Source organism: Hydractinia symbiolongicarpus, chromosome 12 (genome assembly GCF_029227915.1).
Source record: "Hydractinia symbiolongicarpus strain clone_291-10 chromosome 12, HSymV2.1, whole genome shotgun sequence".
In the NCBI taxonomy this organism is placed as follows: domain Eukaryota; kingdom Metazoa; phylum Cnidaria; class Hydrozoa; order Anthoathecata; family Hydractiniidae; genus Hydractinia; species Hydractinia symbiolongicarpus.
The window spans coordinates 11,119,658-11,144,557 of record NC_079886.1 but is presented as its reverse complement, the minus strand read 5'-3'; the positions used below and the strand labels follow the sequence as shown (position 1 = coordinate 11,144,557).

General features: G+C 38.7%; 3 protein-coding genes across 3 annotated transcripts; 2 read left to right on the top strand and 1 right to left on the bottom strand.

The window, feature by feature from the left end:
* The first annotated feature begins 1,555 nt into the window (after window positions 1-1,555).
* On the top strand, window positions 1,556-2,973 carry LOC130622351 (uncharacterized). The gene is made up of 2 exons (XM_057437809.1): window positions 1,556-1,957; window positions 2,606-2,973. The coding sequence occupies exons 1-2, from the start codon at window positions 1,566-1,568 to the stop codon at window positions 2,946-2,948; spliced, it is 735 nt and encodes a 244-aa protein (XP_057293792.1). The 5' UTR covers window positions 1,556-1,565; the 3' UTR covers window positions 2,949-2,973.
* A 4,545-nt stretch (window positions 2,974-7,518) lies between these two features.
* Window positions 7,519-11,361, top strand: LOC130621775 (PR domain zinc finger protein 12-like). The gene is made up of 5 exons (XM_057437117.1): window positions 7,519-7,990; window positions 8,347-8,567; window positions 8,868-9,150; window positions 9,948-10,152; window positions 10,425-11,361. Exons 1-5 carry the CDS (start codon window positions 7,837-7,839, stop codon window positions 10,525-10,527), a joined length of 966 nt encoding a protein of 321 aa, XP_057293100.1. The 5' UTR covers window positions 7,519-7,836; the 3' UTR covers window positions 10,528-11,361.
* A 12,513-nt stretch (window positions 11,362-23,874) lies between these two features.
* On the bottom strand, window positions 23,875-24,597 carry LOC130621780 (uncharacterized). The gene has a single exon (XM_057437126.1). It carries the CDS (start codon window positions 24,538-24,540, stop codon window positions 23,980-23,982), a length of 561 nt encoding a protein of 186 aa, XP_057293109.1. The 5' UTR covers window positions 24,541-24,597; the 3' UTR covers window positions 23,875-23,979.
* Window positions 24,598-24,900: the final 303 nt, after the last annotated feature.

Below are 24,900 nucleotides of genomic sequence, written 5' to 3'. Positions count from 1 at the left end.
TAATGCTCTAAAAGTCTCATTTCTTTTTGTGCTATTTGTGTATTCGCATTGCAGCTTTTATATGATTTCCAAGATTTTGCTGTAGAAATTTCAAAGTTGGTCCTATCTAGCTGGCTGCTAACCCCAGGTAACCCTGCACAGACTTAGGGGCTGTTCATATGGACGCGAGCTGGCCCTGTTGACCGGGCTGCCTCACATAAGCCAGATCTCACCATGCTTTAGGGAACCTTATAAAAATGCATGTGTTCATATGAGAAGCGAGCCAACCTGCCTTGCCGGGATCTTGGTTGTTTCTATTGAGATCTTGGCAAGTGTGTGTGTGTGATGGAAGTTTTCCATATGAACACACCAGCCTGGCTAACTGAGCTGACTCACTTTATTTTTGAGCATGATCAAAATTATTTTATTTGTAGAAAGAATTCTTTTTTCTGTACAGAAATGCCAAAAGATATTGAAGGTTACCTTTGGGCCAGCTCACCTCATATGAATAGCCTCCTATATACATACTATAAGTAAAGTAAAAGTAAAGTATACATAGATCTTAACATTGATATCAGGTGAAAGTATTGGAAATATTCTTTTCAAAAATTTTACCAAAAGATAATTTCACTTTATGGTAATTCTCAATTAGAAAACGTTTACAATTTTCGTTAACTTGACGAATTTGCAATGAAAAAACAATTAAAGGTGAACTAACGAAAAAAAAAAAGTTTTCATGTAATAAAAACATTCTTACATATCACAAAAACAACATTGCATAAAAATTTTTAATTTTTTCGCATTTTATCATGTTTAAATTTTATCCCCAAAAGTCATAATTACATTAACGGTCAACGCCATTGGTTCAGACTAGTTTTGTTGATTTGTAATGTCACACGGCGTACATAGCTTAGCAGGACTTCTGAGGATGCACTTCTGGGTCTTTCAAGAGAGATTAAAATTTATCGTAAGGTTTGAATGATGAAGAAGACAAGTTAAATTCCAGTAGAACAACATTATAGAAAAAAAAATATTCAACAATTCAAAACATGTGAATGTAGGTAAAGAAAAAAAAACTTTGAGACTGTTTTTGATTTGTTATCACAAAATCACTATATATATATATATATATATATATATATATATATATATATATATATATATATATATATATATATATATATATATATATATATATATATATATATATATATATATATATATATATATATATATATATATATATATATATATATATATATATATATATATATATATATATATATATATATATATATATATATATATATATATATATATATATTTACACAAATGGTAAGAATAAGGAATTTTTTTGCAAAAAAGTATCCAGAACATCCCACATTTTTAAGGTTATAATGATAAAATGACAAACGGGCTTTCAAATAGGTGGCCTGAAGGCAAATTTATAAGATGTCAGTTAATTTCTGATATGTTGTTTTACTTTTCATGCAATGAGATAGAAGCCTGTAAAAAAATTAAAAAATCAGATTCTTGTTTTAACATTATGACTTTATTTATTAATTTTTGTTTATAGATCAAACAACATGAATCAAATTATAGAAGGCCTTGATAATGAAGTCAGTTTTATTTTCTTCTTTATAACGTTACTACTAGCAGTTGTAGTTCCATTGTATATATTGAGACCTGCGAGACGTACTGCTCCAAACCAAACAACAGAAGCAGTGCCAGAAAATAATGACAACAGTAGTAATTCTGATTCAACTGGTCCGACTTCCAACAGTGCCAATATAACACAGCAAGAAAACAACATATATCCTGAAATTCCATGTAACACTTCTGAAAATAGACCTACTGATCCACAAAATGAGACAGTGCATGATGATAGTAATGATATGATACAACTTCGTGTGATACACCATGAAAATTCGCAGCAACTGAGTGTCAGTAAAAATATGCAACTGAAAGATTTAAAACAGTAAGAAAATATTTTAAATAAATATAATCTCAATGTTTGTTTTTAACCCAGACTTTATATCTAATATATATTAGCTTTTCTATCTTGATTATTTGTAACCTTTTAATATATTTAAACAAACATTTCCCAATTTTTTTTTTGAATAAAATACCTTATTTTTCTGGTTTCTTTTTTCTTTCCTGACTGTTTACAGTGGCTTCACATCTCAAATGTCCTTAATTTCACTAGCTCTGAGCTTAGGTATTCGTAGAAACTAGAGGGTTATAATATAAAAAGTGTAAATTAAAATTTTACCATTCACAGTTGTTTTTTTATTTTTGTTTATTTTTTACATTCACGTTAGTCCTGAAAAATTTTGGTACCTGCGTTCCAAAAGGCACATGAAGGGTTAAAGTGTTGTACCATAAATGCTCTAATAAAACAAATAAATTATCAAACCCTAAAATATTGAAAATTTTCATAAAACCCAGTCTCTAGTGTGTGCTATCGCACACCTCTCCTGAAAAAGCCTGCTGCTTTACATTTATTTTTGATGTGTTACTTGATATATTTTGATGTGTTACTTGATATATTTTGATGTTCATCCTAATTTCTCTTAAGATATTTAAAACATTGCAACTATATACAATAATTTATATCTTTGTCTAGAAAATGCTTCCCCACGGAATATGCAGAAGGACGCACTATTAGATTGATTTATTCTGGTCGGGTTTTGAATGGAGAAGCTTATCCATTACGTTATCTTGGTGTGATGAATGGAAGCGTTCTTCACAGTGTTATATCAGATCAAACTCAGCAGGGACGTAGCAATCAAGCTGCAACAACCTCAAATGATTTGGATTTCAGTGAATATTTTTTACCTCTTCTTTCTGTTTTTTTATTTGGTTCATGGACTTTCATCTTCACTTATTCTAATGCTTTTTCTGTAACGAGCATCACCATACTAGGTTTTCTAACTGTGTTATTTGCAGCGTGTACTATCTGGCATTAAAGCTGAATATATTTTTACTAAATTATCATTATCTTATCTTTTCGTTGGGACTTATCCCTTGTAATGATTTAACACAACAAACTTCAATAAAATTAAAAGCAGAACCAGATTCCTTACGAAAATAAGTTACTTGCAAAAGAAATTTTTGTGGAACCTTTTTTGCGAATAAATGCGCTTCATTTTGCAGAATATATTTTTGCGGAATTTGTGAATGCTAAAAGTTCTGTAATTCTAATTACAGAATTTTTATCTATATTTTATCTATATTTGAAAAAACAAAATTTATCAGGAAGAAGAAGAAAATTTTGGGTGAGAAAACTGTTTCTAGAAAGGAAAGAAAAAGGAGAATACCATCTTTTGGTCAAAGACATGCTCTTACACGATCAAGAATATTTTTTAAATATTTTTTATTGGAAATCCAGCTTTACTAAGCGTTCTTAGCTCTTCTAAGCTCTCGTAGCTCCTCTAAGCATCGAATTCGATAGTTAGCTACACTAAATTAACTTATCAAGTATCAAGATATAAGTATGCCTCAAAATGGCAGATACGGTACGGTAATAATTATTGATGTAGTTTGTCTAAGGTTGGCAATCCTTGTTTTTTTTAATTATTATCGACGTTCTCGACTATGTTTTTTTAAGAAACGGAAATTTAAGAAACCTGAAAAGGTCCTTTCTGACGCAACCTCATGCAAAAGAAAATCGTAAGAGAAAGTTTTTTTTAATCTTGATTTAGTTAACACCTGAGTCCTAGATTCTCTAGAACATCTGGCGTTGTATCAAGAAACCAACCAGAATACTTCCAACGTTCTCGAGCTAATATTTTTGTGTTGCGTCATAAATCGTGGGGATTTCCGAAAACAAATAAAGAATTATATTTTGCTAGTTTTGTGGCAATTCTGCCCTTCAATTTAAATAATTTTTTTTAATTTGAAGTGAGTATGATTTAGTGTTGTAGTATCTCCAACGCAATACACCTTTCCCGAATTTGTATTTTGTAAAATATTGCGTGCATGAAAACGAGGCAAATCTTGGTAAAAATAATTCGCATTCATATAAACATGGAGGAAGACAATGCTTTGAGAGATATTTTGCTTAATAACATTGGGGGAAAAAAAGATTTAGTCTCCGATGAAACTCAAGAAAAAGCGTGGGGGAAAACATAGAGGGAATGCCATCGTTCACGATAAAAGAAATTGAAATGCATCGACAAAATAGTGGTGAACAACACGGTGTGACAATTATTAAGACTTTGGAGCGTGGCAGAAAGTTTAGGGATGAACGATACATATCTGCTGATAGCATTTTCACATCAACAACTACATTTGCTTTTTATGTCAAAGCAAGATATAAAGCAAGCATGAAAAAAGAATTTTGAGACATTAAAGTATGTCTTGACAAAGTGAATGGTACAGTAGTATCAGCTGTGTGTACTTGTCCTGCAATCACATAATGGCATTAATACTTGAGCTAGCAGACTATTCATTAAATGGTTTAAACAAAATTCCAGACGAAATCTCGTGCACAAGCAAGACCAGACAATGGGGCGTATCAATTAAAAACAGAATTTTTAAAGATCCAGTTATGCTTAACCCTGTAAAAAGTATTGTTGACAAAAAGGTATCCATACAACGTTATACGGTCCTATAATTGATGATAGTTTGTGTAACATAAGTTCAGGAATAATAAAACTGCAAGAAGATATGCTTATGGTTGACAAACGGGTTGTTTTGCTGATTGTACTAACAGTACACGAAAAAGAAAAAACAACATTAAATATGCGAACTTTCTTGTCGGATCTACATTGTCACACCAACTACTACCATTACAACATAATATCAAGGTTGTTACTAATATTAATATATTAATATCTTCAAATAATTCAAAACATAACGAAAACACAACCCTATGAGTTTATTGATGTAAATCCTGCATTAATCCCAAAAGATTGATGTAAATTAAATCAGCATTACACACACCTAGCTGTTCAGTAAAGTCGTTTGTAGTATCATCAATTAGTTTTTCTTTTAACATTGAATTTTCAGTTTTGATAGTTTCTAATTCAACAGGAGCGGAAAAACTAGGTTGTTCTTCAGTGATCTCAGCAGAATAAGATGAAGAACTTCCTTATATGCTTTCAGAATCTCTTTCGATTACTACTGGAAGTGCTCTTTTTTTCGGACTTTTCCTTTTTTGTGTTGTATTATTTTGTTTGAACGTAAATATATTTGGCACAGAGCCATTGATTAATGTTTTCCGTCCAGAGCCAAAACCCAATTTTACACAATGGACTTCAAAGTGGACTTCGCATACTTTTGTGTTCTTGTTTACTGCGAACACATCACTACCTCCCCTTCTACGATATCTTGAAATGGTGCTTACCCATTGTTTTCTCAAACTTGGATCCGATGGAAATGAAAACATTCCAATGCCTGTATAACTCTGGGTTTATTAAGAGTAGAACTTTTGCATAACGGTACGCAACAAAAGTTACCATAACCTGCAATTTGCTGCTCCTTAAGTCAAGACGTCCATATACCTGGATAAATTAAATTATGATCAATTTCTTGCTCACTTTTCTGACTGCTAATCGCTATCACAAATACATATTCTTCTTTTACATGACAAGTATATTTTTAAATAAATTATAAGTAGTTTCGTTATGAAACACCTGCAATCCTTTAAAAAAATACACAATAAAAGATCATTCAGAACGCATAAAAGTATAACACTCACCAGCTGTATTTTTAATGTTTACAAAGTTTACTAAGAAGTGCCTCGTTTTCATGCCGATGATGTAATTGATAATTTAAATTCGGGAAAGGTGAATTTCACGCATCGCGAGTTAAAAGTACTTAAAAATAATAGATTCTACGAAAGAAAGCAAATACGAATTTCAACCTCGTTACCAACCATAAAATTTAGTAACTCTTTAACTCTCACCTCGGCAACTACCTAACTACTCAACTCCACGACTCCAAGTTTACCTATTCTTCTTTCTATTGGGGTTTGATCATATCTAGAATTTTATCCAATATTTCAACTAGAATTTATTCTTATCTCGTTTTTTTCGATGTTACTACATCCAACACCAACATTTTAGGAGCATGGTAGATGAAAAATGCAAAAAGGCTAAGGAAAGAAGAAAAACGTCCTTTCGCACTTTAAAGCAAAAGCAATGTTTTAATACAATGGTTTTTAAACTACCCTCAAATAACTGTTGGGCATTGCATATTGAAGAGTGTACTTTTATCAGTTTCTTCATTTAGTTAGTTTGACTTTCGTAGAATTTGATTTGTATGATTCGTATGGTTTTTGTATACTGTTTAGTTGCATTTCTTAGAAGTTGATAAAAAAAGATATTTCTAGAATAATGAGTTTTTTTCTTGGTATTAATGTCAGACGATTATGAACACCTGCATTCAGAAACCACCAATGAGTTTTTTCTTTCCACACTTTCTTCAGTAATAGTTAGTAATATGGACATTTTCCGCAAGTAGACACTAGCATATTGGCACAATAAAAAATGATTGGATAAGTTTTTGTTTACAAATCTGCCGGTAGTAAATGCGTACAATTCTCAAAAACAACTGTTCAAATGTTATAACAAATGGTTACGATGATCACCTAATATAACACCGTAACTTGCGTAATGGTAACTATTTGTTATACACGAAAAAATACACGATTTGAAGTAAAAGAAACAACTTTTCCAACTCGGATGGAAAAGTTGAAGGGTTGATTTTAAGCCATTTTAACCGCTAGAGGGCGTTTGTTTCCGGGGCGTTGACCTGGACCCTTCAACGCCCTTAAAAACCCTAGTTGTGCTTATTGTCACGAGGGACAATTCAGCTTTTTTAAAGCTATTTTGCATCGACGCTGCCCAGATACCACGGTGACACAGTTTGTCCCCAATTATTAGAAACGAATTTTAAAAAAACTATTTTATAAAGAAGATTTATGATGGTGTTTACTTTTGTTTTTGTGCTAAAAATAAGTTATAAAACTGATATAAAATAAAAAGGAAAACGACGATAAGGAACCACGTAATTTTTTAAAAAAAACTACATTTACAAATCTAAGTTTAATTTTAAAGCTGCAATCGAGTAATATTGCAAAATTGGTGAAAGACGAATCCACCTTCGTTCCCAGAGATTTTCGCCTTTTTGATATGACTTAGGACTTTTTCCCCCACATATTCATGATAAGGAAAAAGCTCCTTGGAAACGAGGGTCGTGTAACCGATCCATTCGGTTTATGTTATGTTCTTTTTTTAAAAAAAAACTTTTTTGAAGTTTTTACTTCGAGAGAATTATAAATTTAAATAAAGACCAACAAATAATAAAACGTGATAAATACAAACATAAATGAAGCATGATGAAAACAACCTAGAACTTAGACATACGCCCCACTATTAAAGTTTCTAATTTCTAATGAGTCCGGGTTTGAAATGTATAATGTACCGGTTATCCGTATTTAAGAAATTTTAACTAACCAGATCATTTTTAAACAAATTTACATCTTCTCTTCTTCGCCGTGTTAAATGCGATTACGCAAAATTAAAAATACATCAGTAAATAATTTTATAACCAAAATACAATAAAAATAAATTTTTATTCTCCCTGTGTTGTTTAGACATTTACTTCTTACGCATGCGCATAAATGTTAACACACAGGTGGTCGCACAAAAAATATAAAAAGTTGTACGCGGATTTGTTATCGATATTAATTTCGAGGGCTGCATAATTGCGATAAGGTTAAATATAGTCATACCTGGCAGGCGAAAAATATATTTAACACAAAAAATAAAACGATTTGTTAAAAATAGATAGCAATCATTTGAAAGGAGGGAATTGTATCCTAAAGAACTACCTTCATTTTACCACGGAATGGTACCGACAGAGCGATTAGTGAACTCGTTTTCAGTTGATGCGCTTATAAGTAGTAAAGGTGTGAACACACATGGAATTACAGCTGAAGTATTGCAAAATTATTTGTTCGGAAAAAAAAAAACAATTTTCAAAGATCCCACGACTTATCAAGGTAAGTCTCTCGTCGCATGATGTCAATAATTCCATTTCTTTGGCACCCTTTCAAAGTTGTCGATCACCGGAATATTTTTTGACACAAACATTCTCTCAGCGAGCATGGTTGTTTAATACTTCCGCCAATCACCTCCACTTCTGAAAATTGTATAATGTATATATGCCTTGTACTGTATTCTACTACTGTTGTTCTACTACTGTTCTATAATATGCATACTGTACCCATCATTGTTTTGAGTCATCTTATAGTTTAGAGCCATATCATACGAGGTTTTTAAAACGCGTTCTTGTCGTGTTGGTGTTCATACCTTTATAAGTTGTACATATGAATTTTTCACTGTATTATTTCGTTAGATACTATGGGCAACCTTAGTGCAAATAAGTGTGTTTTAAACCCACTAACAGTAAATTTACCGAACCAACTAAGAATAGAGCCGTCTTCAATACCTTGTCAACCATTAGGCGTGTTTACTTCAGCATGGGTAAAAAAAGGAACAAAGATGGGTCCATACACCGGCAAACTTTTCACTCCTGATGTTCGAAACAGGTTTGAAGACTCGAGTTACATGTGGGAGGTATTATTTATAATGCGATGTTTATTTTAATCCATGTATTATTACTTCCACGGCCGAAGGATAATTTTTTCAATCAATTGGGTAATTACAACATGCCTTAGGAATAGGTAGTCTATGACGTCAAATATGTCACAATGACCCAAGAAAGTTTCTTAAGCCAGTATGGAAAAAGTAAATCGATAGTATTGCCATCTGAATGCAAATTTATTCGAAAGCTTGTCAGAAAGGCGGTTTTTCATCAGGTAAAAAGCCATGAAAATGAGGTTGCTAAACAATATCCAGGCTAACTTTTTTCTTTAGATTTTTGACCGTAATGGAGAGGTGAATCACTTCATAGATGGAAAAGATGAGTTAGACCGCAATTGGATGTGCTACGTACAATGTGCTCGCAGTGATCAAGAACAAAACCTTGAAATCGTTCAGCATGGGAATGAGAAGATATTTTATTACGCTTTGAAAGACATACCACCAAACCAAGAGTTACTTGTGTGGTATGGAAGCAATGTTGATATGTTTCTAGGTATACCGCAACATCGACTACACTTCCCCTCGAAATTACACCAAGTGCTTCCTGAAGACTGGGGTAAGTATTAACCTAATTACCAGGCTTCATTTATTTACCTCGTATTTAATTTTTGTAAAAGGCCAGAATATTATGACTATAATTTATAAGCATCAGCAAATTTTGATTGAGCCTGGGTGATACTTAAGTGATATTTTTTTATAATGAATTGTTTTTACTCAACCTCGTACACAGGGCATCTTTTATCTTTTCTGACAACGGGAAGATACCAGACGCTCTGGGGACAAGGTTGGTTTTTACTGACCAATCGAACAACAATGCATGATCAGTAGGGTTTTTTCATGGCTTTAACCCAGGACTCCTAAACATGTTTTTAAAAAGTTCAAAATTTTTTTCGCTGACAATCTTTTGTCTTTGAATTCGATTTCTAGCCAGATACTGCCTCTACGTCAGTCATGCTGAGCGTTGGTCAAGGAAATAGAAAATTTAATTCTTTTTTGTAGAGGCGTTTATTTTGATATTTCAAAGTTCAGTGATAACGAGTTAGGTGGCATGTCAGTAACTTAAGCAAATTCGGAGACTAAGGGCCAATATCAGTAGTGTGAAAAAAATGAAACACCTTAAATATTTTGGTTGGACTCCAGACGGATTAAACGTTCTGTTGGGACGGTGGAAATAAAATTAAAATGTTCAAATTTCCTGCGTAAGAGAATCCGTGGGAACGAGTTTTAATACATTAAAAAAGAAGTGGGATGGTAATTACTTCCAGCCTTGTCACCAGGGGACAAAGTTAAATCACCATTTTGTTTTTGTGTTAAAAAGTTTAATCTTCGACGAATAAAAATTATTTTGTGTAGGTCACGGCGAAGTTTCTAGCATCAGGACGAGGCTACACTGTACTGTCTGCAGAAGAGGCTTTAACTCACGAAGCAATCTGCGTTCCCATATGAGAATACATACACTTGAAAAGCCGTTTCATTGTAAATACTGTAAAAAATCATTCAGCCAATCGTCGACTCTTAGAAACCATGTTAGACTTCATACTGGAGAAAGACCATACAGGTATAACAGTTGTTGTATAACTGCCAACTTTCTGCGTAACTTGATTTTGTCATTAAAAATTCTGACACCTAACCCTAACCCTACCTATATCTAGATATTTGGAAGCTACCTTATTTGTAGTATACTTCGCCCGCATTTATTTTTCCTTACAAATCACCTGATGCGATATTAGATATTATTATAACTACGACTTTCACACGTACTAGTTTTTGCGCAAAACTACTACTTTTTCTTATATCCAATGATTAAAAAACTGCTAATATTGCATTTAGTTGCTCTGTGTGTAAGATGGCATACTCTCAACTTGCTGGTCTAAGAGCTCATCAGAAAAGCGCAAGACATCGTCCGCAAGGTAGAACAGTTTCCTCTCCCTAAAGAAAAATGAAAATACAGAGCACTTGTGAGATGAGGAGGAGAGCTATCTTGAAGTTGAAACGAAAAGTTGAAATCATAATACAATGATAATTGAATACCCTGGGCTGTACTGTAAAATATGGCCTAGTTAGCTAAGCCTTCTTCGAGAATAATAGGATGGAATTTCTCACACATACTTTTTTGATTTCCCAGTAAAAAGAATTATGTTGGGTATCTCTGGCGGAGTGATTTGAGGTTTCGTGAGGCTTTAGCTAGCCAATCAGCGCTACGAATTTAAACCGGTTGAAAATAGCTATTAGTTAACAATAATCCGATAACGGGCTTTATATAGCACGGTATAACTTTTAACCTCATAGCAACCATCATAACTACAAATTTAAACAAATAACATTGCCAGAGAATCGTTCAAACACAAACATACATACTCAATAATTGAGTAAATCCAAAATTTCGAATCACTCCGCCAGAGAAACAACAAGAAATGTTGATTATTTTTAATTTCTTATATTTTGACCTCGGGTAATATTTTTCGGTATAGATAGACACCACAGTTCATATTGTATTCGGTAACTTTTACCGTCATAGCAACCATAAATGTAAACAAATAACATTGCTACATACTTAAAAACTCAAAAATCATGTTGTATTTCATGTTCTTTTTACATCTCCCTAACAGAAAATTAAAACAAAAAACCCAACAATTTTGGATTTGGTAAATTCGTAGGAGTGGTACATCGCGTGACATATTTTATAAAACATATTTCATATCCACAAATCTTTGTATTTGACATTGACCGACTTGTCACCAGCAATTGGATTAACAACTTGATCAGTATTCACGGCCAAGTGTGGATTGCATCTTTTGTGCGCATTTTCCAAGAAAGAGAACCGTAAAGCTGGTCACTTTACAGTTGTCGATGTCCGTCTGTTCTTCTCCACGCCAACATTTTCTTGATTATTTGCGCCGTTGAGGTACATTAAACGAAAATTACAGTAATTCATGACAGTTAAAGTTTGCGATGCTTCCACGCTACCATAGACCGAGGCTTGCCCGGACATACGACACGTGCTTTTATACTATTCTAATCCGCAGTAGTGCAGAATCCGAAAAAAAACTTCATTACCCATTCTCGACCCCAGAGCTTTTTGAAATAAACTAAGAGTTCTGGCGAGGATAATGTCCTTCCCCGACTTATCGCAGAACGTCAGAAACAGTGCTTTCTCAATTAAGTGGCCACAAAAACATCAAAAGTTCGAAATCATATGACACGGTGTTTAAGTAAACAGCAAGAACACATGTCAGACCCAGTTCGAACAATTTATAAAAAAAAAAAACACTACATCTATATCATCATCAAGAAATGTTGATAATTTTCAATACATGTTTGATGATGCACACATAAACATTCATTAGAAGAATGCGTTATAAAAAAATAATCCTGATTTCTACAAATCTAAACAAAATAGCTATCAGTTTTTAAATACAACATAACCTGTTTTATCCATCTCTTCCGAGAAATATTACTTTAGGCCAGCGTACCGATCGGACTCGCAAGCTTAGTCTGTACTTCAGGTGATATTTCTTGGTATAGATAGACAAAACAGTTTGTCTCTTATAATAATACGATGAGTCAGTGTGTTTGTGAGGGGTAATTTCGTGATTTTTTCCTGATGTATATATATATAGGAAAATGTTCGTTCTGGGACAGTCGACGGACGAAGACAAATTCCCGAAATCCCAATTCCGACAAATCCGAGACCAAATCCGATTCCGATAAAATCCCACGCATGCACAATAACGACTAACGGGAATAATGCTGATATCAACAAAAAATAGAGATTGTGCAATTGAATACTGTCCCAGAACCTTTGGTTGAAATCTACATACAATAAAGATGAATACACACTCCGTGAAAGAGTTACACGCTATTGCGAGAACCCGTGGACTTGCGCGCTATTCCAAGCTACGCAAAGCCAATCTTGTTGCACTCCTGGAGGCTTCTCAACAACCTGCTCCTCCAGGAGCATTTACAGCAGATGCCTTGGATATATTTGAGCATCAAGAGATGGCAAAAACCCGTCCTATTAAGAGTAAGATCGAACCTCGACTCCCCACACCCGAAGCCATGAATGTCTTTGAACGTCAAGAGATGGCGAGGACACGTCCAGTAGTCAAGAGTAAGCTGCGAGAGTGGTCTGACTGGCTTCTGAACTATGTACCAGAGGGTATTAGAAAGTCGGTGCAAGGTATATCTGTATCAGTAAAAAATCGCATCCTTGCTCTTTATGATGGGGCAAAGAAGACCCTGATGGGTGAAGTTGAAGAAGAGGCAAGGGAGGATCATGCCAAAGACGAGCAGCAGCCGAACTTAGATTTCACGCCCCAAGAACATAAGCATGCTCACCATAGAACCTTCCGAAGTTTCCGCATCCCCGGCATAGATGTTTGCCCAAGTCAAAACGCATGTGGAGAACCCAGCGCTGCCCAAAAGTGGCTTCACGATCAGTCGAATCATGCATCTCGACGTGGACTTCCATATGCTACGACGAACAAGGGGTTCCTCATATATCAAAGCACACAAGTGGATAGCCACCAAAAAGGCTATCATTAACCTGGCGAACAAGGACGAGAAGTGCATAATCGCCGCTCTACATCATGGGGATATCGGTGATCATCCAGAACGCGTGACCAAGCTGAGACCTTACATACAGCAGTATAACTGGCAGGGCATCGAGTTTCCCACAAGCATCAAGGATATCACCAAATTCGAGAAGAACAACCCGGACATCGCGGTGAACGTCTTGTACGTGACGGGGAAGACTTTCAATATCCTGCGTCGATCTACATACAACGGACGCGAGAAACAGGTTAATCTACTACTCCTCACGGATGATAAAAAGAGTCATTATATAGCCATCAAAGAATCATGCAAAGATGCACTTCTGTATAAACTGTCTGCAAGCCTTATAACGAAGCGGTCAAGATCACGATGCCAACCGAAAAGAAAAAGTGGCTATCCTACAAGGATAGTCAGCAGCAGCTCAAGGTACCGTTCGCCATCTATGCGGATTTTGAGAGCTTGTTGATCCCAATGAAAGAGAATGCGAAGGAGACCAAGACAAAAAAGCTGAACAAGCACGTACCATGTGGCTGGTGTACATATAGTACCTTCGCCTATGGTGATATATCATATCCCTTGCAGAGATACCGTGGTAAGGACTGTGTGAAGATGCTCATTCAACACCTGGAGGATGAGGTAAAGCGGCTCTACGCTACCTTCCCACAGCATGACATGCTGCCCCTAACGGAGGTGTTACAAAGACAACACGAAGCGGTAAAGACATGTCACATCTGCATGAAACCATTTAACGATAACCCAAAGAACCGCAAAGTTCGAGACCACTGTCACTACACAGGTCTATACAGAGGTGCCGCGCACAACACCTGCAATCTCAAGTACAAGATACCCAGCCATGTACCCGTGATCTTCCACAATCTTTCGGGGTACGACGCCCACTTGTTCATTCGAGAACTGGGGGAGAAGTATGATACCCACGACATTGGTTGCATCGCTGAAAACACCGAAAAGTAGATCTCCTTCAACGTAAAAATCACCGTGATGGTGAAACGCACAAGAAGATCGATGATGATGAACAGTGCAAAAATCTCCGTTGGTATTTAACTGAGGATGACACCTTTAAACTCATGCGCAGAAAAGGTGTATATCCCTACGAGTACATGGATAGCTGGCGACGACTCAAAGAGACTGATCTACCTTCCAAGGAGGCCTTCTATAGCAAGTTGAACATGAAGAGGATCAGCGACGAAGACTACGAACACGCTCAAAAAGTCTGGAATGTCATCAATCCAAAGGGTGCTGAGGTCAACATGGGTGACTACCATGATATCTCGTCGCGGACGTCCTGCTTTTGACTGACATCTTCCAGAGCTTTCGAAGTGTATGCCAGGAGAAATACAAGCTCGATCCTGCCCATTTCTACAGCGCACCAGGCCTGGCATGGAAAGCAGCGTTGAAGTACACCGAGATCAAGCTGGAGCTCCTTGCGGATCCTGACATGCTCCTGATGTTTGAAAGAGGTATCCGTGGAGGTATAACTGAAGCTGTGTACAGATATGCCAAAGCCAAGCGCGTGGCCTTGTGGTTATGGAGTTCGCTTCGCAATCACAAGGTCCGTGGTTCGGTCCACAGCGCGGGCATGTTTAGCAAGTGTCTTTACTACAGCTACGGGTCAACCCATGCCATGTGAGGGAAATTGGGTAGGTAATGCCGGTGTATACTTAATGTATACATTCCGAACACAGGACCCACATTGATAACAGTGTTTCAAACACTGACGTGGCTATAGCCTGTATAAATATTCGGAATAATAATAATAATAATAATAATAATAATAATAAGGTACATGGAGGATCAATACGACCCGGAGGCTGAGTCATCATACGACAAGCACCATGAGCTGCCTTTCCTGCCAGAGCGCAAGATGGTTCACAGGGTCGAGAAACTGATACCAAATCTTGAGCACAAGCGGAAGTACGTGGTGCACATCAGAGCCATTTATCAAGCTTTAAAGCATGAGCTCGAGCTTACGAAGGTGTATAGAGTCATCCAGTTTAACCAGAAGCCCTGGCTCAGGGGTTATATCGACCACAACACGAGGCTTAAAACCGCCGCCAAAAATGAGTTCGAGAAGGACTTTTACGAGCTTATGAACCTCTCTGTGTTTGGTAAAACTATGGTAAACCTGAGAAACCATCACAACATCCAGTTGGTTACCTCGTCATGAAGCCCAACTTCAAGGGCGGGAACTACTTCAGCAGTCATCTCATGGGCGTGGAAATGTGTAAAACAGAGGTAAAGATGAACAAGCCGGTGTATATTGGCCAAACCATTTTGGACAACTCGAAAATCGTAATGTACGACCTTCACTATGACTACATGCAGCCCAAGCACGGTAGCAAGCTGCGGAACTGCTATATGGACACCGATACTTTCGTCTATCACATCAGAACGGAGTACTTTTACCGTGATATTACCGATGATGTAGAAGCACGTTTCGATACGAGTGCCTATAGCAAAGATGACAACAGACCTCTCCCCATCGGTAACAACATCGGCAAAGCGGTAAGATCATGACAGAATTCATCACATTGAGAGCCAAGCTGTATGCATACAAAAGTCTCACGAAAGAGGGCGGTGATCGCAAAGCGAAAGGTGTGAAGAAGTGTTTAAAAAAAACTCCATCAGCTTTAAGGACTATCAGCGCTGCTTGGAGGATGGCGTCGACATATACAAGACCTGGGTCTGTATCCAGAACAAGCGACATCAAATCTACACGCAGGAAGTGAACGAGCTGGCACTCAATAGGGCAGACGATAAGCGAATCGTGCAACCAGACCAGATCGCAACGCTCGTCAGGGGTCATTATCGTTTAGCGGCAAATAAATGATGGAAGCCCCGCTACTGATAGCTATACTCCTCCCGTACGTCTCGATCATCTTCGGTTATTTGAGATACAGACGACTAATAATAAAGATGTCTGAATTAGCTGAAATTTTCGATGTTGTTGATACACCCGCAGAAGCGTTTGAGCAACGTGAAAAACCTATAGACAAGCGCCGGGCTTTGAAAGATGCAATACGTCAAGGTAAACAGCATCTTTTACCCAAGAAATGTACAGAGTCTTTCATCGATAAATCATCGGATGATGTCATCAACAAAATACATGCCGAGTTCATTCAGCATGAGATTCAGGAAAAGGAGTCAAAGACTGCCAAAGCACTATCAACCCACGCGATAACTATGTACACCAAGGCTATAAGTAACGTAGTGCCCCTCGATAGGCGAGGCAAGATATTGAGGATGATCATATTATCAAGGATAGTATGGCTGACTTGGGGGTTCTAGCGTACTCAGCTTCCGGAAAGTTTCTCACACCTTTGCTTATTGCTGCGCATACGATTAATCACACCCAACTCTCCATGTCCAAGGTAGTTGAAGAGAAGGTTGATGAAGAGCAAGAAAAAATTCCTTGAAGATCAAGGTCACGGGTTTGAAGGTGATTTTGTAAGTGATGAGACTTACAAAAAATGAGTGTTGAACAACCACAAGAAGTAATGGTCTTCACAAAGCCAGCAAAGCACCCCGGGAGAGTCGCGTGGGGTCACAAGTTGGCAGCACTGAAGAAGGAAAAGAATAAACTGAAGCAACAAGAGGGTACAGTAGAATCTACAGTCAAAACCTCTTCTGGGGTGAGTTCTATACAGTCAGGCAGTGTATACATTGGTGGAGGCATCGTTGCTATACTCGCCTGTGTAGGAGTTGGGTTCTACATTTTACGTAAGCTGCCCATGCCCATGGAGCAGCAGCCGACTAAAACCCCGGAGCCGTCAAGCGACGGCTCCGCAGAAGTACACACAGCTCCCAAGCCCGCGCGAAAGCTGGATATTGATCTTTTCAACGTGAATGAAACCCTCTAATAAACATCAACAAACGTGACATCTCAGCAAAAAGAGATCATCGATATGTTCTACGAAACAGTCGTGGACCTTGGGTTCACCTTTGCCTAAGCCATGGCGGGGAAGAAATTCCTCGGGATCTCGAGCCCCAGCACCAAGATGGATACTAACAATGTTATGAAAATGTGGTATACTTCACAGCAGGTAGAGGTTCAAGAGAGATGGCGGTAGCAAAGGGTTGGATTCCCGCATCCATAGTTCCAAAGCCGAAATAAGCAGCTATATGTTTGTGTTTACCCCCGGTACACATAAGCCTGGAATAAAATGACTCTAGACATCGTTAAAGATCCACAAACGGCGATCTTCACAGGGTCTACAAAGTGCGGGAAAACTCAGCGAGTCTTGGATCTGCTTGAGAACGAGTACAGGCACCACTTCAACAATTTTGTGATTTTTTGTCCAACAATTCGCTGGAACAAGACTTATCTCGATAGAGCATCGTTTTGGAAGGATGACTCTGTATTCCTAATCGAGCCACGAGACCAGTTGTTCGACTGGATCGAGCAACTATCAAAGCTCCTAGCGGGCGAGGAGACTCTGTTTATCATTGACGATATGATCGCTGACGAGAGCCTCGACAAGAAGCGTCAACCTCTGCTCGAGCTGGCTATCAGTGGAAGACATCGAAAGCATAGCTTATGGTTGTTAATGCAGTCATACACGGCTTTACCTAAAAATCTACGTCGTCAGAAGATGCAATTGTTTATATGGTACCCCCACGGGCGCAGCGACATGAAGCTGGTGGATGAAGAAACCAACATGATCTCGGATTGGGAGTCGATCAAGAATCAGATCAAAAAGTCCAAGCATGCCTGCTTGTATGTGAGATTGGAACACCCTCGGACCTGGAAAATTTTGGTGTGACGCTGACATCGGTTGTACCCGGCGGGTACAATTGAAATTTGGAGCATTTTTGCCTCGACTTTCAATTAAATAAATATGTCTTGTATCGAAAAAATAGGAGAGGAAGAGATCCATAAATTGGAGGAAAAAATCGAGACCCTACCCCGATCAGGTATGCGGGGAGGCGGGAAAAATCCACATGATGCTTTTGTAGCATTGGACGGTGCCTTGGATATTGTGCGTCGTTCTAGAAAACCGAAGGCGGCACAACTTACCAGGTGGCTTACGAAAAAGGGGGTGGAAAAATTACAGGATGAGGTCAAGCAAAGGGACGTAGCCATCGAAGAGCAGCGTCAAGCTCTGGCACTGCTTAATGATGACCTCGAGGACAGGGATCGCCAGCTTGTGGTGTTGAATGATGATCTCGAGGAAAAGGATAGACAACTTGAAGCACAGTGCCAAGAAAATGCGAGACTTCGTGAATTGTATGTACCACATGCTAAAGATCCCCGAAAGGATAATGTGATCATGATTTATCATAAACATACGACTCCTGATGAGGATGAGTTTCACCACCTCCCTTGGTTCAAAGATCAATACCCCAAGTCTGAAGAGATCGTCGTTATCGATAATGCCAATAGTATTCACGCATTCAATAGATTTGCAGAGGAGGGGCACGTGGAACGACCTTCAAGCTGTTCGAACAGCTGTTTGACATTGATATCAAGTAAGCGCGCACATGTTTTTTTGTGGGTTATCAAAGCCACAAAAATTATGCTCACAAAAGTATCTGAGCAAGTTGCCCGTAGCGGACGAATCAGTGAAATGGTTCTCTTAATCGAGAAAATTACTACTCTTTAACATGCTCCGGAGGTACTTCAACATTTTCTGGTACTAGCATCAACTCCTCCGACACAAAGCTTCGATCAGGCCCATCAGCCAAATAGTACAAGAGACGGGTACCAGTCACAATACGGTCAAATCTATACGTTTTCTTGGTCCACCAGGCGTCCTTCGCGCGTCTTTTTTGATCACCATGCTCCTCTCCAGGCCGCAGCAAATACAAGTATAGACCATCATCGGGTAGAGGCTTTTCTTCAGGATGGCCTTCACTTTACGTAAGCGGGACCTTCTCTAGCTTGATCACTTTTGAAGGTTTCATACAAATCATCGCGGTCTTGGTGTTGTTCAAACCCTTGACGATAGTATACAAGTGTTTAACCCATGTACTACTCTGTTCGTCAGTGACCAACCTTGTTATACGATTCGACGAAAGCCGTGAAAGTGTGGTGATATTTGGTCGTTGCACGCTTTATCTCGACCCCTTTGCTTTCTAGCAGCTTGCTCACGTCTGATTTGAACTTTGAACCATTATCGCACTAAAAGGTTTTCGGATAACGCAGAGATCCCGCTTTGTATATGTCCTTGAGCATCTCCCCAACCTCGCTGGTCTTTTTCGTACGTAAAGGCCTCGCTACCTTATACCTCGAAGCAACATCAATGCCTGTGAGGATGTATTTATAGGTGTTTCCATAGACTTTGTCATGGGGCATGTAGAGCAAGTCAAATTTGTGCATTTCATTCGGCTTTGTAATTGTGAAATGAGGGTAATTGATACGCTTGGGCCCTCGAATATGCCTGAGCCAGAACAGTTGGCGAGACAGCCAGTGAATAACTCTCTTTTCAGAAAAGCCAGAGTGTTCAGTGAGTAATTTGATCGCTTTTTGACCAGACCAGAGATGTTCGGGTTGGTAATAGATTTGACTTAGCCTTTCAGCTTCTGCCTCGGTAATGATATGTGCTTTTGACATTTATTAGATGTCAAAAACGTCCCGCGTTGCATCTAGGCCCACTTATACACCGCAAAACGCAGTAGGGCCAGGGACCCCACGATAAACGTCAGTTCGCTCCTTTTGTTGCTGCGAAGGTTCATAATAGTCCGAGAGCTGCAGAGCCTTCTCGATGGTCGCGATATAATACTTCCGCATGCCATCATCAAATTCTTTCAAAGACTCACCAGCCTCGCGCTTCAACTCACGATGATGGTTATACCAGTCGATCTTGGCTTGCATGTCCTGCACCCATTGGGCCTGGGCTACCTGCAATTGTTCCACGGCCTTATCATGCTTTTTCCTCTCTTCCTCACCGTGGCCCATCAATGTACCAAATAGATAATTCCACCCGCTAAACGCCAGCGCATTAATCAATGCCCCTCCTGCCAAAACTGCCAGAGTTGCCATTTATTCTAATACATCACATCCTCTAACCTACCATCCAAAATGTTTAACTGCGCGTCTTGGAGCAAGTATACATAACATGTATTATCACCGGTTCCGTCGGCCTCTTTGGTCATGTGCAAAGTGATCCCATCGCTAAGCCTTTGCAAGGGCCTACCCGAACCGTACAGCTTATTATCGTTGGAGACTCTAAAGTCTATGAAGAGTGCGTATCTACTCGTCATGAACTAGCCTATGGTTACTGTGGAGTGCGCATTTCCAAACAGCCCGCAACTTGCTTGAAATGGTCCTTGGGTAGCATGGTATGACTATATAGTTCATGTGGCTCGCCTTCAACGGTAATCGCAATTTTCTCAATCCCGGGGTTGTAGAACGTCTTGTTTACGCCAAAGTATGGCTTGACTGTAGCGGGATCTTGAAATAGTAGCAGCACACCCTTTAAGGACTTGGCCGGTATATTGATCTGGAGATTATAGCTGGTATTCGCCTTTTGCATTTTCGCAACTTTACTGCGGAGCACCCGCTCGTATGGTTTAGCTTCGGTAGACCCTGATCTGGTATATATATGGCGCAAAGTGCAGCACAAACTGTAGTCTGTCGTGCAGGCCTGCTTGATAGAAGAGTAGGTCCCTCGTCATCTCGACCATTTTGCCGAGCGGGATGCAAAAAGTGTTGCCGTAAGCTGCCGAAATCGCCTTTTCTTCGGCATTTCCAGCTTTGGATGTAGATTTCACTTGGAGTTGTCAAGTTGCACCATCCGGTACGCCAATACCTTCGAGTGTCAATTCGTTTTCGCGCTCAAATTTGGGCAGCCAAAGGTCCCTGTACACTGCCAAGTTGCTGTAGTCTGTACTTCTCCGCTGTTTAGCGTGATGCGAAGGTCCCCCCAAGGCCTTACCGATGTTGTTAACGATCGTGCGGTTCGTTTTGGTCCCCGTGATTTCAAGGTCAAAGAGGAGTTTGATAGAGCCGGGGAAAAAGACATTATTCATGCCCATATTGGGAATGTTCACGTACAAGTCCTCTTTCTGGTTAATCGTGCTTGGTGTGATACTTTCACACGCTGCCTCTCTTCTTTATGGAGAGCATAGTCCTTGTTTCTGCGTATGGATCTAGTTCAATTCCGTACATATTTATTAGTAGCGTTATGAGAGTGGAATAAATGACAGATAATCCAAGATTCGATGACGATTTCACGGCGGAGGACCTTGACCGTGGGGGAGAGGAGGGATCTTTCAGTAGATCCGAGGATATTCCTGGGTCCGCCCCAACACCAGAAGAGCAGGATCAATTGCCTAGCGGAGATATCACGACCTACGTAAGGGGAGAGTTGCTAAAATCGAACGTAGACGATCTTTATAATCTCCTAAGTAAAGAGCTACGTCAGCCAATCGTGAAAATGTGCGACAAATTTAAAGCACGAGGAAACCAGCTCCTTTTCGATGGTGTGGAGCTTACGAAGGGTGGGGGGGAATTGAGAGCAGTTGCCTAGATACAGAGGAGGTTGAGCGCGAAACGCCTACGGGCTCAGGGCCTTACCGACTATAGCACACCACACACGGCCAGTAAGACGATGGCTCAGAGGCTCCTTAACGAATTGGATAATGTCAATGAAAAGCCTGATGACATCGAAATGTTGCCGGTACTCGAGAACGTGCTCGATGATACGGAGAGCTTGATCGCAGATACTTCATTTGGCGGGGATGGAAGCTTCACGGAACGTGAAAGAAGAGGGCTCAACCTCGAGCTTCAAACGTTGCAGGGTAACCTGAAGCAGCTGAGGGGTAAGATGATATTTTACGATAGCGATCTCGATAAAGCGGAAGGCAAGGTGAAGAGGCTCGAGAGCAAGAAAGCTACGCCTGGAGTATCTGAGTAGCAGCTAGCTATCTGGAATGAAGGCATTGCGAAGGCCAGGAAAGAGATAGAGGGACTCCGTGATCAGAAGGAAGAAGCACAAAAAGCGCACGGTTTACTTTCCTCAGACACCCAGAGCCAACTGAAAGGGATCAAAGAGACTCTGATGAAGATCGCAGGGGATGACACATCTTTACTAGAAAAGCTCAAGATATTGTTCAAGGAACAAGGCTTGACTATCGCGAGCATAGTCTCCGCCGTTGGCTTGCTCGTATCAACCATCGTGCTCGCTCTTACTGGAGGTGGTGGAGGTGCTGCCGCTGGGGGTGGGAAAGGTTTTGTACGGAAACAGCTTGAAAGACTCGGGAAATCCTCCAACACGAAGGTCCATATCACTGGGTATCATATAGACACAGTGGGCTACGCTGTAATCTACCTTCGAACGGGCATACTTGAGCATTTTTAGCCCCCCTTTTTCCCATAAGAACAGGAGTTGAGTTTCCAGTCATGGAAGAACTACGCAAGGCAGGATAAAGGTTTTTTGTTGCTTGCTCTTTAAGAAAAAAAGGCACTCTTATCAAAGAACTATTTTGTGTAGCTAGCTCCATAGCTAGCTAGCAAGTATAATTAATTTCGTCAAGGGGATGTCAGCACCAATAAGGAGATCCAAGTCAGCACCAAAAATTGAGATAGCTAGCTAGTCAGCACACCTTTCTCACTTAGCTATATATAAAATAATTCTTACCTGACAGCGTTTAGCCTGGACAAAAACTTAACAGCGTCCGGGCTCTGTGCTGTCTCTATCTATATATATATCTATCTCCCATCAGGCGATTTTAAAGATTCCGCCCTGCATAGCGGCGACGGAAATCAACAAATCATTCTGTTTTTCTCCTGTCTTGTACGCTTTTTGGAAGAAACCTCAACGCTGTCTATTAATCACATGTGTTTCTAGTCAATATTAAACTCGTTATCCTCAATCAAAAAACATTCTGTTTTTCTCCTGTCTTGTACGCTTTTTGGAAGAAACCTCAACGCTGTCTATTAATCACATGTGTTTCCAGCAATATTAAACTCGTTATCCTTAATCAACAAATCATTCTGTTTTTCTCCTGTCTTGTACGCTTTTTGGAAGAAACCTCAACGCTGTCTATTAATCACATGTGTTTCCTGTCAATATTAAACTCGTTATCCTCACAATTTCCTGTCATCTTTCAGTTTTAATTCCTGCCATTTCACTTAATTTTTTAGCTGTTTGTACTAATTTTCGCACAACGAAAAAATTATTTTGCGCGTATTGATTATCACGCAATTTCTCCTTCAAATGGAAAGAAAAAAAAATAAAATTCTTGGTTTTAGACAAAAAAAGCTCTCTATGAGAATTTGATAAAAGCATAATAATAGAAGAAAAGACATTTGAGCGCAAAAAAAAAGGTAATTCTTCAAAAACAGATCTGAAAATTTTGACGTTTTCCTGACATATTAAAGAATGTTTAATATTCCTGATTTTTTCTTGACGCTTTCAGAATATTGAGAAAATTCTTCACAAGTGCTGAAAGATTGGAGACCCGGAAACAACAAGATAAACACAATGTTGAGAGAAGATATACTTTCAATAAACTTTTCGAATTAAGACACCGATATTCCACAATGAACTGCGCTATATGTGTTAAATCTTTATAATTTGCAAATATAAACCTGTCAGGTTCATCTGAACGTGGGTTTGAGCATAATACTAGAATTTCTCATAAAAATGCTGCAAAAGAACTTCTTAAGTTTCCATATTTGCCTATAAAAATAAATTTCCTGCCTCTTAAAAATGGGTGTATGTTACGACCTGGCTAATACAAGAGAAGAAAATAACAGCAGGAGCAATGTATGTATATACAATTTGACCAATAAACAGGTTTCCATGGATAAGAAAAACAAAATATTTAGTCAATAATGTAAAGAAATTGACTGTTCTGAAAACAACATTTAATCATCGAATCCAATTGGCCTTTGTGATTTCGGGTCATGAAGTTCGTATTTTGGCAAACCAAAAACTCGCGCATAACTTGGCATAGGAGGGTATGAAGGGAACTTCTTTCGTTCAATATGTTCTAGCATTTTTTGATGACAATATTCGAGCATTTCAACTTGTACTTTCCAATCCTCCTTTACATGACGTTCCATTTCGTTGCGTATAAATGCTGTAATGAAATTTTCTTTTCGAGCTTCTTCTTCGTGCTCACCTTGGTTTGGTCCAAGATTATGTTTGGAATGAAACAACGATTCCGGTCCCCATGGGAAGGGTACCTTACGAATTCGAATATGATCATAGGGAATCCAAGTGCTATGGTGCTCCTCTTCACCAACTATGAGATTTTTATAAAACAGAAATCCACACACTGGTAAGCCAACGCACAAACTTATGTACTTCCACGTTGCTGCTGTTTCGCCAGCATGCTTCTCAATCGCTTTTTGCTCAGCTGTAAAGTTCGACAGATACCTTGTCCATTGCCCAGCCTTTCTACAGGTATGTAAAAGCCTTGCCATTACATTAATGTTGTCAAATCTAAACAAATCAATATAACAATATAAGTTTTGTACAATTTTATTAAATAAATAGTTTTCATGTGAGCTAGCACAGGTTTGTTTATTTTCTAACAAATATGTACACAAAATAATAAAATGGAAAACAAATCCACAAGATTATACAGATAGACAGGCCTAAAACTCACAAAAGCTTTTGCTCTACAAAGTTTTTGAAAAAATAGAAATTAGAAATTTAGTGTCCATAGTCCTACAACAAAGTCCAAAGATTTCCAGTTATTTTTATCTATGTATTGATCCATCCCAAATCCTGTCTCATCTCATTTATTGTTAAAATTTAAGTCATTTTTTTTGTAAATTTGG